Genomic DNA, 18771 nt, shown 5'->3' with positions numbered 1-18771 from the left:
GCCCAAAAGAGGTGCCAAATTTTAAAGAGTTCTCAGAGCAGATGCTAGGAGAACAACTTGGCTCTAAAAGAGGAAACTATATGTTGGGGAAACCTGCAGATGGAACTGGATGGGATGAGGATGAGGATGAGGATGAGGATGAGGATGAGGATGAGGATGAGGATGCAAGCCATGAAGGCTACAGTCTGTGGTGGAAAACAGGTCTAGAGAGAAAGGCAATCTTAACCACTTCTTCTTTATCAATTTTCCAATTCCAGATCAACATCCTAAGCTGTTTCTAATACTGAGATAGCTCCAAGATGACAACCAACTTACTGCAATGATTAAATAAAACCTTTGTACAGTACCCATGCCTGGGAACATCTTGCATGTACTTTTTCTTTCTTTTTCTTTTTCTTTTTCTTTTCTTTTTTGCAGCTTTTGCAGCTGAAGTTCAGGCCTACAACATTTGTTTCTGTATTTTCCCCTCCCTAACATTGCATACATAAGGCAGAATCTTCAACCCAGAATCTAAAGCTGACTTTGATGGAAAGCAGATTAAGCACATTCCTCCGGAAGAATATATAAAAGTAAGAATAGCCTTGCTGGATTAAGCCAGGGGTAGGTCTAGTCCATCATTATGTCTCACACTGGTCACTCAGGTGCATTTGGAAAGGTCACAAGGATTGAAGGGAAGGTGACTGCTTTCTTCCACTGGTGCTTCCTAGCAGCTGATAGTTAAGGATTCAAAAAGTACTGGGTGCAGTGATCAAGACTAGTAGCCATTGGTAGCCCAATCTTCCTTGAATTAACAAATTCCATGGGGTGTGTGTGTTGTATATGAAAGCCTTTCTTTTATCTGTTTTGAATTTCCCTATGTTGAGCTTCAAATCTTTGTCAAAGTATTTATGTACAACTGAAAAAAAAGTACATCTTTCATACTAACTGTAGGAACTTAATGTAACTTAGACTTTTTAAAAATCTATAACTCTGTTAACACTAGGAACACTGTCTCCTAATGCTGTTTGTCACAACGTATACTATAATGTGGCTGAACCCAACCAATATGCATGATACAAAGCCAGTTGCTTCCAGGTAGCCTTTGAGTGGATGAAAGACGTTAATGAAGCTGTTTTGTTGATGAAGAATTATGTCACCCAATTCTGTTAACTGTATTTCCACAGGACTAACAAACAGATGCATTGAAAGGCAGCTTATGATTCAACCTAGTGTGCTGCGTGCAAATAAAAGAAGGCAGAAAGTCCTGTGACACCTAGGGGCTAATGGGCATATGGCGGAATGTGCTTTCAACAATCTATTTCATCCTATGCCAGACCAAATTCATGACAGATGAAATTAAGCCTCAGGCTGTCGGAATTAAGGATGGAGGAACCCTTGCCTCTGGGTCACTGTAACATATTTGAGGCATTTTCATTCTTTCTGTATGAATGTTCCAGGCAGACCTGTTTGGATTCCCTCCTTCTGCAGCTAACCATGGCTAAGCAAGTTATCAGAACCCTGCCAATGAGTACTGCTTTGAACTCCGTTGAAGAAAATAAAGAAAAAAACCCAACAAGCTAGAGTTTCAGTGAATCGTACCTCTCATATTATTTATTCTGCTTAAGATTACAGGAAAAAATTACATCCTAGTCTTGATAATACATGTAGACAGCACTTGTTCCTGATGCTAAAAAGCCTTGTTAACTGAAGTGATGTAGCTTTCACCCTTGATGTCTACATAATCTATATATTCATGACTTTGGTATTCTGACATGGTATTTTTTCCCTTGGAATTCAGGTGTTCATCTGAGACAAAAGTGATTCAGGCAAAGACAGTTTTGTCTAAAGAAGCCCATCAGATGCATTCTGACAGGTTAATATCCCCATTTATTTCAGGATGCTCATTAATAAGTAGCTTAGTGTCTTCAGTTTCCTTCAACTGTATGATTTGCACCTCCTAGAAATTGGTGTATTTTAATGGCGGGGCAGTTTTGCCTGAGTGTTTTTCTGCCACAGGAAGCCAAGCATCAGTAGAAAGTTGCTCCATTAAAGTCACTCCAGTTCAGTCAGATAAAAATACCAGAGAACCAGGTCCTACTTCGTTATGAAGATAAATGTGTATAACCATAAGACTGAGAAACAGTTCTCATGATTCTTTTCCCACAGTTTGTTACCCTATATTGACTGAATATTGTGGAAGCTTAAATACAGTAGATTTGTGTGCAAGTTTACCAAGAAGCAAATTACCCCAATTGTTCTCTTGGGCCTGCCTAATATGCCTAAATCAATTTAATCTATCCTCTGGTGGTCCTGTCTTGGTGTGGTTAAAGGTTGGCAGCACAGTTAGTTCAAGAGGAAAAGGACACCGGGTACAGAGAAAGCAGCAGAAGGAACACTGTCAGAGATACCATAGCCTTTCCTGTTCAATCCTGCTCATATTGGTAGAGTTCTGACAATCTGTAATGACAATCGGGTAATGTCACAAAATATGTGGTACTTCCAGACTTTACATTATTATCTGGAAACAGAAAGGCCTCTGGAAGTATAAAATGTATATTTTACAGTCACATAACCCAACTGTATGTTCCCTACAACCCTGTGATGATCAGAAATCCAAAACTAAACCACAGTGGCTAGAATCATATAACATGCTAGGTCATAAATCAGATAAATCATACTTACATACACACAGACTTAGTGTGTGCTCAGTGGACCCAACCAATATCTTCTATACCACACTGGCTGCATTCACCCAATACACTGAACCACAGTCACACTTTAGCCTAATATATTGTGCAAACCCAGTTTGCATGGTTAGTTTATCATTCAGTCTGTCATATGAACCAGTACATTGGGCTAACTGAATAAATCAAGGTTAAGCTAACCATAAGGGCACATGTCAGGCAGACATAGCCCAGACTCTTAGCTCTGGCTATAAAACAGATACAGAATAGCGGTGTGTGTGTGTGTGTGTGTATGTATGTGTGTGTATGTTTGTTTGTTTATTTATTTATTTATTTATTTATTTAACCTGCCAATAACTGCTTCAAGCACTGTGTGTGTATGTGTGTCTGTGTGTGAGAGAGAGAGAGAAACCTAGCAGGAGTTTCCTGACAGTGGTGGCAGGAACCATCTCTTTTTATATCACTGCTCTTTTTCTTCCTTTTCTTCATAATGTTTATTTTCTCTCTTTCTGCTTCTCTGCACAGTCAGGTGCTAGGAGAAGGACAGATGATTCTTGCCAGAAATCTGAAATGATAGACTGTAGAGAACTTTGGAATTAGGATGTGAATGGGTTCACTCCTTATGCTAAGCCATAGTTGGGTTTTGACTTAGGCCATTCCACGCATGAGACTGTGCCAGTCCGAGACTGGTGTCTCCCCTCCCTGCCATGTCTTATGAGTCATGAGGCTTCCATGGGATTGAAAAACCAACTCAACCAACTATAATTTAGCTCTGCTCCAGAGGAAATGCTGCCAAGATGGTTTTACAGTGTTTTTCTGGAGCAGGAGGCAGCTTCCCACTAGCTGGAACTCTCATCTTGTCCAACCTTGGAATTCCTTCCTGCACTTTTGCTACTATCCCACCAAGCTTTGCTGCTCCACTAGAATACCAGCTGATTGCCACTTTAAAATGGATTTTTTTCATCATGAAAAGAAACTGGAAGGCAGTTACCAGCTGGCTCAAGGAGGGGAAAGTAATAATAACTGTCAGGTGCAGCATAGCAGAAGGAAAATACTGCTTCTAGTTGGGGAATAAAGCCAGCAGTTGTGTGGATGAGGTTTTTGTGCTATATGAATCTGGACACTGTGATTCATTCAACAAACCATAATTAAACATACCATGGCTAACCAAAATGTATGGGCCCAGCTGAATTCTTAAAAGAGTTTTGTTTTCAAGATGTAGTTGGACAAGCATCTCTGAAATTGCTTTTTTTGTATAGAGCAATAGCCCTGAAGTAGCTTTTCTGTTAAGCTTTTCCAATCTATTTTGTTAACTATGATTTATTGAACAAACTAAACTTTTCAGCTGGTAACTCTTGCAAATTTTCATGTAGCCTTCTAGTACCTTCTGACCATCTGTTGTGAAACTGACCTCTCCCATGCTTGCATCCAGATCGAGGGTGTGGGATGTTGCTTCATAATAATGGGATTGTTTGGCTGCCTTTTAAATATATGGATACTGTAATTCACTGAGAAAGGGGGTAGATTAAAAAAAATATTTTGTTTGCAATCTTCTATAGATGTTAATTAAGATGGTGGTGAGGTATCAGCCAATAAAATTTGGTGGAAATGCCATGATCCTTTTGAGTCTCTTAAAAACCCTTCAGGTGTCTTAAATACCCAGCCTTCCTTGGACATTCCTTTTTAAAATATATATTGCATATTTCTAATGCTGGGCATTTAACTTTAAAGTTATGCATCAACATGTAGCAACTGAGCAGCAGATTGTACGATCACATTGGCCACTTGATTACAGGTGTTTCACTTTGATGAGAGCTATTTTAATTCTATATCCATACTTCTCTCTATATATGAACATTTTATGAAAGTGAGAATTGGGTATGTCAGGAGAAACATAAGATTGGGATACTGTGGGAGTGGATTACATAAGTGTGTGTGATAAAATGAGAAGGATCAAGATCCTGGCAACAGATCATTTGTTACTGTGTTTGCACAATTACATACTTGTACAAACAGAAGATATTTATACTGTTGTATATTGGTCCCCTTAGCCAACTGTCATGTTGATAGGTGGTAAATATTTATTTGGCTTAATTTCCCCTGAGTCTGTTTCTTCCAAATCTGAATAGTGAGGAAAGTCAAAGTGTGTACTGTAATATATGCACAAGAGAATTTATAGGAAATGTAAATATAATTTTAAAAAGAAGGATCATTATACTGGAAAATTCTTCTACTAAATGCAAAATACTGGGTATTTTTGTTTTGTCTGATTAAAAAAAAATCCTCTGGAAACTTTGTGAACCTTGGGAAGGGGGACAGGAGAGGTATGGTCACCTATGAGGGAAAGAAATCAGAACATCTTCAGAGACATTATATTCTTTATCTTCAGTACCGCAACATTAAGATCATAAAACAAAATTTATTTATAATGCAATCTTCAGCATGTTTCCTCAGAAGGAAACTCCGGTGTGTTCAGTGTTCCTTATTTCTTGTGTGGGGTTGAAGAGATGTATATTAGACTGGACTGTATGTGTGTATGAGATTCCTGGCCAAGTTACTTTGGTGTAAGAGAGACCATCAGGTTGCCTCTCCTGTCACAAGCAGCCCTGGACCAGAGGAAGGTATGCTTTTTCTTCAGATTGGCCTCAAGGGATCTCTTGCATGGCATGGTCCTGATTGGCAGGGAAAGGAATTACTTTTGTGGGTCCCATTTTGCTTAGATAATAGAAGGGGAGATGAATTTCATGGACATTATTTCTCACTAAACATGCTTGGAATCATCCAGAGTTTAAAATGAATTCTATTGCCCAAGTCTGGCTCTAACCCAACTCATTTTGTTGTAACTAGAGCCAGTTTGGTCTAGTGGTTAAGGCGCCAGGCTAAAAACCAGGAGACTGAGTTCTAGTTCCGCCTTAGGCATGAAAGCCGGCTGGGTGACCTTGGGCCAGTCACTTTCTCTCAACTCAACTCACCTCACAGGGCTGATGTGGGAAAAATGGGAGGAGGAAGGAGTACTAGGTATGTTTTCCAGCTTGAGTTATTTATAAAAATAATAAAGGCGGGATAAAAAATCTAAAGTGCTTTTTGATTAATACTTTCTGTAAGTAAGCCCTTAATATAGACTTTCAAAATGCTTCTACACTGGAGGCATAGTAGCTTTTACTGTAATTATTCCAATACTGTGGAATGCTTTCACTGCTGAGATTCAATGTTGTTCCCCTCTTTTGATTTTTGTGTGATTCAGATCAGGGACAACCAAACTGCTCTTGTAAATGTTACACATTTTGCAGATTTTGGAAGGAGGAGGAGGAGGAAGAAAGTAAGCAGTTAATATTTACTTCTTGTTGTAAGCACACTTTATTTACTTTCTAGAAATGGAAGATAAATATTTCAAAACAAAATATTATTTTAAAACAGAAAATGGGCTGATGGGACTTGAACCAGGTTTGCTACTTATTGAAGCAAGGCTGTAAAATGAAGGCTGTAAAATGAGACAGACAAAATACTACATTGTGCCCAATATACTAATTCATTTATTGAGCTGACTGCTCTAAGAAGCGTTAATCATTAGAACTAACTTAGGGCCAAATCATGCATTACCAGAGAGTAGATTCATATATAACACTGTTGATTGTTAGGATTAGATTTAGAGGATTCAGTTAATCTAGTCATTCTAATCCATGAAGGCTCCTTCTCTTCCTCAACTGACCCTTGGAACTGCCTGCCACTTTGCTGAGTGGAAGTGGAACAAAGGGACCATGAGGAAAATTGCACCTCCACTCCCCATTCTGGTGTGTCCCCAAGGGCCCCCTCCCTTGAGTGAGGAAGAGGGCTCACCCATCAACTACTGGCATCCCCCAGCCAGCCTACCTCACCAGCACCCAAGTCACTCTTTTATCCTTCCTTCAACGCCCACAGCCGTTAAGAGATTTCAGATTTCAGCCTTGGTTCCAAAGCAGCCAATCACTGCTCACCCCTCGGGGCTTGCCACCAGCTGCTTGTGCACATGGGCCAGAGGGAGGCGAGAAAGAGGTCGGGGATTTCTTCCTTCCTCCCTCCTTTCTACATATAATATAGGCTTATGCCATTTGCCCTCCCCTCACGACCTTCAGGAGGGCCTGGGTGAGGCCGCTGCTTCCTCCTCCTCCTCTTCAGCTGACCAGTGGAACTGCCTGCCACTTTGCTGGGGAGAGTTGAAACAAAGGGAGCCGCAGACCATGAGGAAAACTGCACCCCCACTCCCTATTCCGTGGTGTCCCCAAGGGTCCCCTTCCCTCAAGGAAGAGGGCTCATCCATTGACCACTGGTGCCCACCTTGCCAGCAGGCATCCAAATTGTTCCCTCATCCTTCCCTCAACGCTCACAGTCATTAAGAGATTTCAAATTTCTGCCTCATTTCCAAAGCAGCCAATCGCCACTTGCCTGTTGGGCCTTGCTGCCAGCCAATTGGGCACAGGGGATGGAGGGAGGCAGGAAAGAGGTTGAGGATACGCCAATGACAATCACATGACCTGGGCTGACCGCAGCACTGCAGCAGTACAGCAGTGCTGAAGCAGCCAGAAATTTCCCAAATTTCAATCCCATGGGAGAAATGGGTCCTGGATTTTGGACTTATTCTGTAAGTTAGCCCATCTGAGGTACCCTGGCTCAAAAACTGTTGCCCTATGATGTACCGTTTCACCTAGTTGAAGGTTACAGACGCAAGGGTTTTAGCAGTATATAGATTACTTTAAAAGAGGGATTCAATTTTGTTGGAATGAATACCTCTCAAAGTGAGTCCTCCAGGTTCAGATGGAGTATATCTTTATCTACCAGATGCAATGGAATAATAACAGAAAAAGAAATAATTGTGGGTTTTATGGAGGAATCTTAGCTTCTTCAAGAAACAGGCTGGCCATAGCTTGTATAATCATAAAGTCTCCTTTGAGTTGAGCTCAGTTCCTAATAACTATACAGACACATCTATCATGGACTGCAAACTATCTAAGCAATCGCTAAGAGCTAACACTGACATAATCATCATCATCAATATGGACATAATCGTAACAATACAGAAGTGTAGGGATGTGCAGAGCTTCAGATTCAAATGAAATCTGAAATGATGCTTTGCAGCAGGAGTGAGCTACTTGGGAATAGACATGACTATGCTGTTGGCACAACATATATTTTCTTGGGATTGTGTGGTTATCATACAGGTCCAAGAAAAGATATAGCTTCTTTAAAGAGGTGTAGACAGTAGCATTAGCATGAGTGTCCATGTCTGCTCCAAAGCATCTTTTCAGCTTTGGATCAAAGCGCTATAACTCCTATAGAAATGATTTGCCATTGCCTTCTTATAGAATATTTTTTCAGATTTCCAGTCTAGTCTATAAGCAATTTCCAGGCAGTTTCACTTTCAGGTACTACTAACCGTCTCCATCCCTACTTTGCTTTTGAGATCAGCCAAGGGTGGCTAAGTAAACTATGTTTAATCACAGATAACATACTGAATAAACAACAGTTAGGTAAACCATACACCATTATTTAGAAAGCGCAGGGGGCAAGCTTTTAGTGGCTGTGGGAGGATGCATTTAAGATTTCTGGGAGAGCAGTGGCCAATTTTTAGTGGGGTAACAGTGCAAAGGGGCAGGAGTGTCTTATCCACATAGGCGAGGCTTTGTTAAATTTATTTTAGTACTACAATTTGTGAGCTTCTGCCTAAAATGACAGGAAATTGCATCCCCAGTTTCAAGCAGCTATGGTTTGAGGGAGTTTCAGAGACACAAAAAAGGAACTTCAAAGTTACATGTGGACCTGAATCATAGGTTGAACCACATCTACATTACACCAAAAACAATAAACTACATTATGCTTTAGTGCAGCATTTCTCAATCTCAGAAGTTTTAAGAAGTGTAGATTTCAACATGCTGGGGAATTCTGGGAGTTGAAGTCCATACTTATTAAAGTTGCTGAAATTGAGAAACACTGCTTTACTGTGATGCATAAACCTAATTTAAGGCTGTCTTTGTCTGATCTGCAATGTCACAATAAATACTGAACAATATGTGTGCTTTGTCATCTCTTTCCCCATTCCTCAGACACAGCTCCTTAATCAGAATACAGACCCAAAGTGGCTTTCAATAATGGTTTGTAGAAGCCAGCATTTGAAACTGACAGAAAATGCTGGTTTCAAATTAAAATATCTGCAAATCTGGAATGGTGCCCACTCTGGATATGGACACCATAAATGCCTCCAGGAAAGCCTGGTTAACCAGTTGCATGCCATGCTGGGGCATGGGGAGAGGCTGGCAAAATTACCAGTGAGTTGGGTAATCTTTTCCCGTGTTGCTTTGCATGTTGTGTGGGCCCAGCTAAAATATACATCACCATTCTCCAACAAGATGTCCTTGGTCTATTGGCCTTCAACTTACATGGGATGTGTTTGGGAAGGTCTGTTTGCTATGGCATGTTTCTCAATCTTGGCAGCTTGAGGATGTGTGGACTTTAACTCCCAGGATTTCCCAGCCAGCATGCTGGCTGGGGAATTCTGGGAGTTGAAGTCCACACAACTTCTTGCTGTCAGGGTTGAGAAATACTGGTCTATGGGTTTCAGAGTTAAATAGAATAGCCTCCAGGTCACATTAGCAAGCGGTAGCACTAGCTGACTGGGGCCGATCTTAGTAGACCTTGTGCAAAAGCCACCAGGACTTCTACACTATACTGTATTGAGGAGTCAAAAGACAACCTGGAAGAAGCAAGGGCAAAACACTTCCATACAGTTGCCAAGAAAATGTCCCCAGGAATGGAGCCCAGGCTTTACTCCAGGCTAGAGAGGATCACTCCACCTTCCCGGAGACATCCAGCAGAACAGAGTCCTTGTAGGCACGGCTGTGGAGTTTCGAAACTTGGCAAGCCCCACCCACCTTCCAAACCGCGGATCAAAATTTAAAGCAACCCCAAGGGGGGGGGGGGACCCAGTGACAAGCTAACAGAATCAAGGGGAGCCTGGAACCCGAACTCCCAAAGGGAGGCTCACCGTCCCCAAGGATCCGAGGCACGGCAGCGCCCCCAACTGAGCGAGGGGAGGGATTTGCCGCCTCCTCCCCACTCCCGCTCCCCGCCGCCGCCGCATTCCCTCCTCCTCTCCCCTTTCCTGGAAGTCGCTGAGCTGCTTTGCATGTCAACGAAGGACAGTGGCGGCAGCAGCAGGAACGGTGATGCCAGCAGCAACCCCTGCCTGACGCGCGGTGCCGCTGCTGCTCAGGCTCCCTTTGCGAGCGGCTGGTTCCGTGCATGGGCACCCGAGCGCTCCGTGCCTGCCTGGATCGCCCCTCGAGTCCTTAGCCAACGCGCGCCCCGACTCAGCGGGCAGAGAAGAAGCGCCGCCGCGGCTCCTGGCGCCAACAGGTAAGTGCAGAGGCGCCGCCCGCATTCTCCAGGTGAACTGCCTTTCCCTCGATTCTGAGGGCGAGGGGACCGGAGCTGGTCGGATAAAGGAGCCATCGAGGAGACGTCTGATAGAAGGGGAGCCGGGAATGCCCTAACAGCCAGCCAGAGGAGGGGGAGCGCTGGGAAGCGGAGCAGGGAAGGAAGCGCGGGCAGTGACCGAGCGAGCGTCGGGCGGGAAGGGGGAGCCAAGGATGGGACCGGGCACGGAGGCAGAGGAGAGGAAGCCTGGCGGGACACGGGGCAGAGGCAGGCAGCTGCGCGGCTTTCTGCGGTGGCCGTGGGGAGAAAGACGGCGGGTCTTGAGGGGGCAGAGTTGAGAGACGGGAAAGAAACGTTGCAGGGGCCAAAGAAGGGAAGATGCCTTCCCTTGTTGACTCAAGAGGACGGGGGCCCCAGAGTGCCCCTTGGGCCCTCAGAGGCAGCAGGGTGTGGTGGCAAGAGCCGGGCCCCTGCACCTTGCCTCCGCGTGTCAAGGGAGATATCCTGCCTCCAGCCCCCAGAGGAGGAGGGTCTTTTCCTATGCAGCTGTTCCGGCGGATGGCTAGCCAGAGATCAGAACCTCTCCGGCTCGGCGCGCGCTCTCTCTCGAGCGCTCTCTCTCTCTCTCCGATGGGCGAAGACGGGGAACCGCCAAGCGCGGGAAGAAAAGGGAGCAGCCGAGGGGCTGTCAACTCCAGCGGGAACCCGTTTGATTCATAGCTTGATGGAAAGGAAGGAAAAGACTGATGCGGAGGAACAATCTTGAAGGCAGGGAGTTCCTGCCCTAAAACATTTTAGTCCAGGGAGCAACACTGGGCGTGCACAGTTTGATGGCAGAAAGGCGGGTGGGGCAGAGTTCTGAGGAGAAGAGCCAGGTTAATTAATAGTCGAGGGCAGAAAGAAGAGCCTCGGTCTGTCCGTTTGTGGGCTGAGCCTCCTTTATGGACAGCTCTCCCCACTGAAGAGTGCAGGGACTTCCCTTCTGGAGTCGAATCAGAACTTGTAGGATCTTGTTATTTCACTTCTCCCAGTAGCTTATTTTTCTCCTGAAATTAAAGCAGCAGGTTCCTTCCCCTGGTTAAGCAAAGGGTTTTCTGCTCTGGTGCTAATTTATCTTATGAAATAGTGTGGAGGTTTAGCAAAGTTAAAGTGGATGAATAGAAGAGAATATGTGTAGCTCAGGGTTGAACTGTGGAGACCTTGGGGTACTCTGAGCTTGGTTGTTTTCTTGCAAACGTTTAATTACCCGGCTAGGTAACATCTTCAGTGCTAGAATGGAGTGGAGTTTGCTCTCTGTTTATGCACAGTGGCTTGCCCTGCCTGTGTTGGTGTTTTTTTGTACAACATACAGTGTAAGGACTGTAACAACCACTATGTAGGACAGACAGGCAGAAGGCTAGCAGAGTGCATCCATGAACACCAACTAGCAGTCAGAAGACACAATGAAAACTCCTTAATCTCACAACACATGGACAGATATAACCATAGTTGGCTAGGAAACTATCAGCATCTTAGACCAAGCTAAATCCAAAAATGTGAGGGAATTCCTGGAAGCTTGGTATTCAGACAAGGCAGCCATCAAGAGGCACATAGAAATAAACATCTACACACTATTCAAAAGAGACAATAAAAAGGAAACAAAAGACCAGAACATCTTCTCACCAGCAATCATCACCCAGATAAGCAGAGACTAATACCAAGATTATCACCAGACCAACAATCAAGCAGTTAACCCTAATCAAGGAACTACCAGAAGGGGGAAAAACCCCACCAACACAGGCAGGGCAAGTTACTGTGCATAAACAGAGAGCAAACTTCACCCCATTCTAGCACCAGCTGGGTAATGTTTGCAAGAAAGCAACCAAGCTCAGAGAACCCCAAGAACTCCACATAAAGTGGATGATGATGATGATGATGATGTTGATGCAATAAATCTACCAGCATGTTACATTTTAAGTCAGAAATCAGAGCTGCCATTCTATATAGCTTGCAGGGCAATAAACTAAATTGAACTTAGTGGGTCAGACCGCACAGGCACGGAAGCTTGTGTGATAGAAGCCATTGTGGAGAAAAAGAGGAAGGAAACAGGGTATAGGTTCTCTTACACAAAGCATATGGTAATACATTGATCTAGCTTAAATAAAGAAAAAAAAGCAGAAGCTTTTCATATGAATATCTATAAAATAATTGCATGTCTGTATTTTGCCATTGTTCATATTTCATCTATTGTATAGATGAATGACCTATCATTAGTTTTTATTTTATATGTCCCAGCTCTGAAGCCCAGTCAGAAAACTACTGTCCCCATTTTATAGAAGAGGGTAAAAGCTTAAAGAAAATGATTTGCCTACAAAATTCTTTCACACATTATGCAGTTGCAAACCTAGATCTACTAATTATTGTGTACCCAAAAATGATTGCCAGCCAGTTCTGACACAAACACATGCAAATAGTGGGGGGGGGGGTCGGGGGGGATTACATATAGTGTGTTTTAATGGCCACATTCAGATGAACAAATTCTAACTTAAAAATTCAAAAAGTGTCCCAGCTCCTGCGTGCTATTCCTTTTCTTCCAGTTTGTATAAGCACAGAAACAACCCCAGAAGTCACAGCTAATATAGCTTTACTTTGTACTGGACAACTATGTTTATGGACTTCCAAAACAAATAAAAAAAGATATGAACCCCTGTGGGAGCTGTTGAAATAGAAGGCAAAAAGTTAAGTGTTATATTTGATCTCAGATCCTGAATCGTTGTTTCTTTCACAAGCCAGAATTCATAACAAACTATCAATTGTAATTTCTAGAGAAAAGACAAGCTAGAATTCTGGACTTGCTAACGCTTTTCCCCTTGGTTATTGTAGTGACTCCCATTTGTATCAGCAACCTTGCTTTTCAGCAGCAAACTAGAACTTTGCTCTAACATTCTGTGCAAATGTGTGTATGCATACTTAAAAATATGAAATGTGATTTGGCTGATCTAAATTTCACATCTTCAAGGTTTAGAACCAGCATTCTGCTTACTGAATAGTTAGAATGGAAGTCAGGAAACTGTAGGAGTTATATATATTCTAGCCTTATCTGCTTGGAGACATTGCTTAGTGTTGGTACTTGTGAATAGTGCATCCACCTGTCTTTTAGCCTTGTGAAGACAAAAAGAGTGGGTGTGCATCTCTCTGTGTAATGATTGCTTATAAAGTGTGCTTTTCTTTTAAGTTCTATATTCACAATACATGAAAGAACAAAGGATGCAAATTACACCTGCCATATAGTTTAGACTATATAGCCATAATAAGTAGAAGGAGTGCCACAAAGGCAGAAATATATTGAGCAAAGACATTGGCATTAACAACCCTTGGTAAGAAACAAATAATTCAGAATTCATATGAACTCAGGTGCTGCAGTAGGATTTAAAAGAGGACTTCTGAATACTTTTGAAAGCTAGGGATTTGAAAAACCCATTTCTTTATTTCTCTTGAGCATTTTGCTTTGTCTTCCTTTGCTCTTAGGTAGCTCCTCAAAAAGTCCATGGAGTATCTTTAATATCCTTGCTTTTCTGAATCACTTCTGATGCAGGGTTCTTGCCCCTCCCAGAAAAAAGATGAATGACCTGCTGTCTATTATAGCTGTGGCAATGGATGTATGTTGACTACCTTGTGCAGAGTTGTTATGAATGTTTCATCGTCTTGAAAGTATGGGACATGGAAAAATATCTGTACATAAGTGCACATATATTTTACTCTGTTTTCCTCCTTTGCTTCCACATACTATGAACATATAATGGGTGGCACACCTTTTTCCCACTCCCAAATAGAGTAACATTAGAGATAACATGACATAAGAAAAGGTTTGGGCTAATTTTCTGCACTAGAATTATATCTATTGTCCATAGCATCCATACAGGGGATTAATACCTTTCTACCGTTTTTCATTTCTTCAGAGATGTCACATATCTAACTTCTGCACAGCAATATTTTCTTTGTCCTTTGCAGTTAACTTGCTGGTGTGAAAAAGCTAGCTTTTTTTTTTTTAACATTTTCCCATCAGGTTGGCAAATGTCACACCTACATTTACATTTATAGAAATAATTAATCCACTGTGCCCTGCAAAACTGGCAGAATGTACATATTGAGTTTAAGGTGTAAACGTTTTCCTGTGAACCTTGGAGATTCATTGCCACCAAAAGTACCATAAGAATGTTCACAATGAGTGTATTTTTGTACTTTCCTGTTGGGGAGAAAAAAGCTAGCATTTCCCTTTGTGGTCACAAACTTAGGGTTGTGGGTTTAAAAAGTAAGGGTTTTTCCCCCCTACTGGCAGCTAGGATCTATTTTTTGTTTCTTAGACTGGAGGCAGATGATTCCTTTTTCATACAGCTGTAGGTGGTATCAGTGAGCCATGCTGGCTAAGTTATTTCTTTTTGTCCCACTGTTTTTATTTGAAACAGCACAAGAACATACACTTGTCTTGAACAAAATCATAGTTCTTTTTTTAAAAGATAACTGAGCTTGAAATGATAAAGGCATGATTTAAATGATAATGCCATGATGTATAGGAAGATATCATACTCAGACCACAGGTCCAGCTAAGGCAGTAGTTTACCTGACCTCACTAGAGATGCTGAGGATTTGAGACCTTCCAAATGCAAACTCCTATCACTGAAACAGATTTGTGTATAAGATGTACACTCTTTTCACTGTCATTACATTATCATTTAGTGACTATTACACTTAGGGTTTGGGGGGGGGGTGTCCTTACTGTAGGTCTCCATTCCTCAAGGTACAGATTTATTCTTTTTTGCTACCGTTGAAGAGTAGCTGTTTGACAGAAGCCAGAGATTAAAATAACAGGGTTTTTTTTATTGCAGTGCCTGGAAGAAAAAGTATTGAAGAGAAGGTGCAAGGATGTTTGTGCTTTGCTCACCCACACATAACCTGGACGAAGAGTTTTATATTTCCAGGCTTGGTGGTGAGCAATCCATTTAGTGCTAGGGAAAAGGGTAAATGATGAGAGGGAAGGAAAGTGGCACACAATGCAACCTATTGATAACTGATTTTCCCCATCCTTGAAAAAGAAAAAAAGGAGGCATGGGTATCTTTAGAATCAATATTAGAAAACTTCATGGAATTATAGGGTTGGAAGGGACTTTGGAAGTATCTAGTCTAGTCCCCTGCTCACGGCAAGAATCCTCATAGCATCCCAGACAAATGGCCTCAAGTAAGTTTAGGTGCCCAACTGGTAGTCTAGGATTTGGCTCTCCCATCTTCCTCCTTATATATACAATGAGCAATTTAAAGGAATTGGTACATTCAACATTTTATTTTTTATATAAACTTAAGAAGCTGAATTTATGAGTTGGCCATAGTTTACATCAAAGTTTCTCAACCTTGGGAACTTAAAGTCCACACATCTTCAAGTTCCCATGGTTGAGAAACACTGGTTTATATGATTAGAGACTTCTGTCTTGTTTAATCTAGCAGTGACTATTTTGACACACAGTATCACACTAAAGTCTTTTTGCTTGAGATCCTTTATTTGGAAAGACTGGGAATTATGTTATGAACCTAACAGTACGCATATCTATGAAATGAGTTTCGGATCTGTCCTTATTTTAACTGGGAGTGATATTTGTTTGGTGATATTTACTTATTAAATGTATATCCTGCTGTCTTCCAGGTGCAAAAGGCAACCTATATAGCACTTTCTTATTCTTTTTTTTTCTACCCAATTACCTTCTGGGATAGATTGGGTAGAGAGAGAGTAATTGGCCTATGATCACAATATGAGTTTCAGTGGCTGAGGATGGACTTGAACCTGAGACTCCTTGCTCTTAAGTCCAACATCTTAACCACTACACTATACTGTCACTAATTAGGTTGATCCATAATTTCAGTATAGGAAGAATTGTCCAAAAGAACATTTTCAAAACTGTATGCACTTAGTAGGACTAAGTGCAGGATGATTTGGAAGCAGTGCTGTAGACCTCACATGAGTACAACACCTCTCATTAAAGCAGATTCTTTTTTCCCCAACTTCCACAGGAACCTGAAAAAAAAAAGTGCAGCTGCCTTAAGAATTGCATTATGGAGAGAGGTGAATCATTTAAATCATTTTGAAGCCTGCACAGTTCTAGCACTCAGAATTAATCTCCCTCCCTCCCTCCCTGGAAGAACAGTAATTACCTTGGCTTCAGATACTTTGCATAATTTATTTTACCTTTTTACTATTTTGTATACTTCACAGCAAGGAGCTGTTCAGAGCACTGAAAACTCATCTCTGATTACTAGAAATCTTTTTTTAACAAGCTCCTTGGCTTACCCAGGCATTGTCCAAACACTTGAGCCACACAGGATTAAAAAAACAACTTTTGGGTATATGTGTGCTAATGGAAATGATTTTGTCTCCACTGAAAAGCTTCCCTGTTTTTGTTTTGCTCTCCACAGAATTATAACACATGCATAGCTCTGTTTATTCTAGCTATTCTCAGCTGGATGTTACAATTCATTCAAATTTTATTTTAAAGTGCATGGCGGATTCAGCACGTATTATTATTGTTGAGTTCCATGGCTAGGTGGTCATCAGAGGTGGGTTGAATACAGTAATTCCTATAGTTAATAAACCTAGCTTTGTCATCATGGTTTATTATACTACCACAAGTGCAGTAAACCACTGGGTTCACAAACAAGCAAACATTATTCTCCTTTCCTTGTGCACTAAAGAAAAGGGATGTTCATAGGATAGGAAATGGTAGCTTCCTGTTATCTTTGAACCAGGCCAAAGTACAGAGCTTCTTAGACTCCTTTAAAGAGATAGGCTTGTTGGATAACCTTAGATCAATTTTCAGTTCAAACCATTTTACCAACATAGGAAGAATACGACTTTAGGCTCAGCATGAAACAAATCTTTTGTTATTATTTTTGCTAAAGATGCAAAAGTAGCATGAGATGTATTTCTCCAGCTGAGAAGAAACAATCATTCTGATATATGCTAACCTAGCCACACTGACCCAAAGCCCTTCTAACATTTGAGTTACATTACTGGAATACTCTATATGGAGCTGTCCTTGAAGACTTTTCAGAAGCTGCAATTGATCCAAACTCCAATTGCTAGGGTACTGATTAGTGTTAGAAGAACAGAGCACTGTTCTTATTCCAGCAAGATATTAATTTGGTTTGCGCACAATTCAAAGTACAGATTATGACTTAAAACTTGAGATCGGAATACCTAATGTGCCACCTACTCAAATATGAATCTGCCTGACTCACAATAAGAGCTTCTGAGTGCCCCTCCCTCATGAGCCACAGGGGAGCGAGCCTTTTCATTAACCATTCCTTTATTGACTGAAATCCACCTGTTTCTAAACTCATTTTTAAATATAAAAATAAAAACCTGACTTTCCTTCATAATTTATAACTGGCCTAGTCTAAGGGATTGGGGTATTATAATCTTTGTTTTTAACTATTTTAACTTTTTTGATGTAATTGTTTTATTAATTGATTGCAGTTAGCCACTCTGCTTCTTCTGGCAGAAAAGTAGTGTGCATGTGAGAAGAGTACATAACACACATCACACTTAAAGTAATGCAGCCCCATGTGAATTTGTGTAATTCTACATTTTTCCAACAGTAGCCAAGCTGCTGTCTGTGGGAAGTTAATGGCAAGGTCATGAACACAATTCAGTCCTCCAAGTTTCTTAGCTACATACTGTTATTCTAAGGCATATTGCCTTTGACACTGATGTAAATATATAGCAAGAATCTGTGCAAATAAAAATCAGCACTAAGGCTGTGTCATAACTGTCTCTAGTTCAACAGTTATTTATTCTGTAACCTATACATGAAATGCCTTCCCATGATCTGACAAGTGCTTACCTTACGTTCTTCCTGCAGATTTCCTTTTTAGGTTAAGACCTTTTGTGCCAAATTGGCACAATGATGCCTAGAATGAGGGAATTAGAAATTAACCAATTGTGTCTGATTACATCTTATCAGACTTCCTCACCTTTTGCTCCTTCCTGTTGAAAGCCAGCCCATAGTTTGATGTTCCAAACTTAGCTTTGGATTTGAGAACGCTAGGTCAACTTCTGTGCTGCACAATTACAGATTTGCCTGAGGTCATGCTGGCAATTTCTGTAAAGGCTATGAGTTATCACTCTTTCTAGAAGAGAAAGAAAAGATTCCAGGGCATACTCATTTGCATGTGCTAATTGATTTATATGTATTTCCAATTAGCTGTTGTCTTGCAGTGAAATTGAGATGTGTAAAAACAATTGTCAGAAGAATTACGAAGCAGGACAATCAGCTACCCAATAAGTCTGATTTTCAAAAAGATACTTGCAGTGGAAACTTAAGAGGATAAGTGGGACTTAGGTTTAAATAAAAGGATATAGGATTGCAACCTTAATAGACCCAATTCGTGTTGCCTCCTGACTTTTAAATCTCTGCACACCTTGGGATCCACCTACCTCCAGGAGGCCTGACTGCAACATCAACTTCCTGGTTTCTGAAGTCTCATGCACATTGTCTTCTCCAGCTATCTTCAAGGATAAAGTGGCCTTTGAGCAAAGAAGCTAAGATATTTAAACACTAGTAGATTGATTTTTCCTGTACAAATTTGACCTTGTTTCAAAACTTTACCTTTTTAGTAATTTAGACAGATTGTTGTATTTCTTACCTAGGTCTTTCTACTGGCCCCTACCTCAGGA

The 18771-nt window shown here is 41.4% G+C and overlaps 1 protein-coding gene across 3 annotated transcripts in view; it reads left to right on the top strand.

The window, feature by feature from the left end:
* LBHD2 (LBH domain containing 2) overlaps positions 1-18771 on the top strand; it is a 106499-nt gene that overhangs the window by 48521 nt on the left and 39207 nt on the right. Inside the window, exon 1 of one of the 3 annotated variants that reach the window (XM_088149797.1) lies at positions 9705-10049. The exons of 1 other annotated variant lie outside the window; for it this stretch is intronic. In XM_088149797.1, coding sequence (XP_088005923.1) covers positions 9820-10049 — 230 coding nt within the window. In that variant the 5' untranslated portion in view covers positions 9705-9819. Of the gene's footprint in view, positions 1-9704; positions 10050-18771 lie in introns of those variants that run through there. One more of the 3 variants, XM_088149798.1, reaches the window with a different exon arrangement.

Source organism: Python bivittatus, unplaced genomic scaffold (assembly GCF_059951505.1).
Source record: "Python bivittatus isolate LINGU-HERP-01145 unplaced genomic scaffold, Pbiv_v1 ctg000580_np1212, whole genome shotgun sequence".
NCBI lineage: Eukaryota > Metazoa > Chordata > Lepidosauria > Squamata > Pythonidae > Python > Python bivittatus.
Note: the sequence above shows the minus strand (reverse complement) of the source record. Positions and strands in the feature narration are given on the sequence as shown.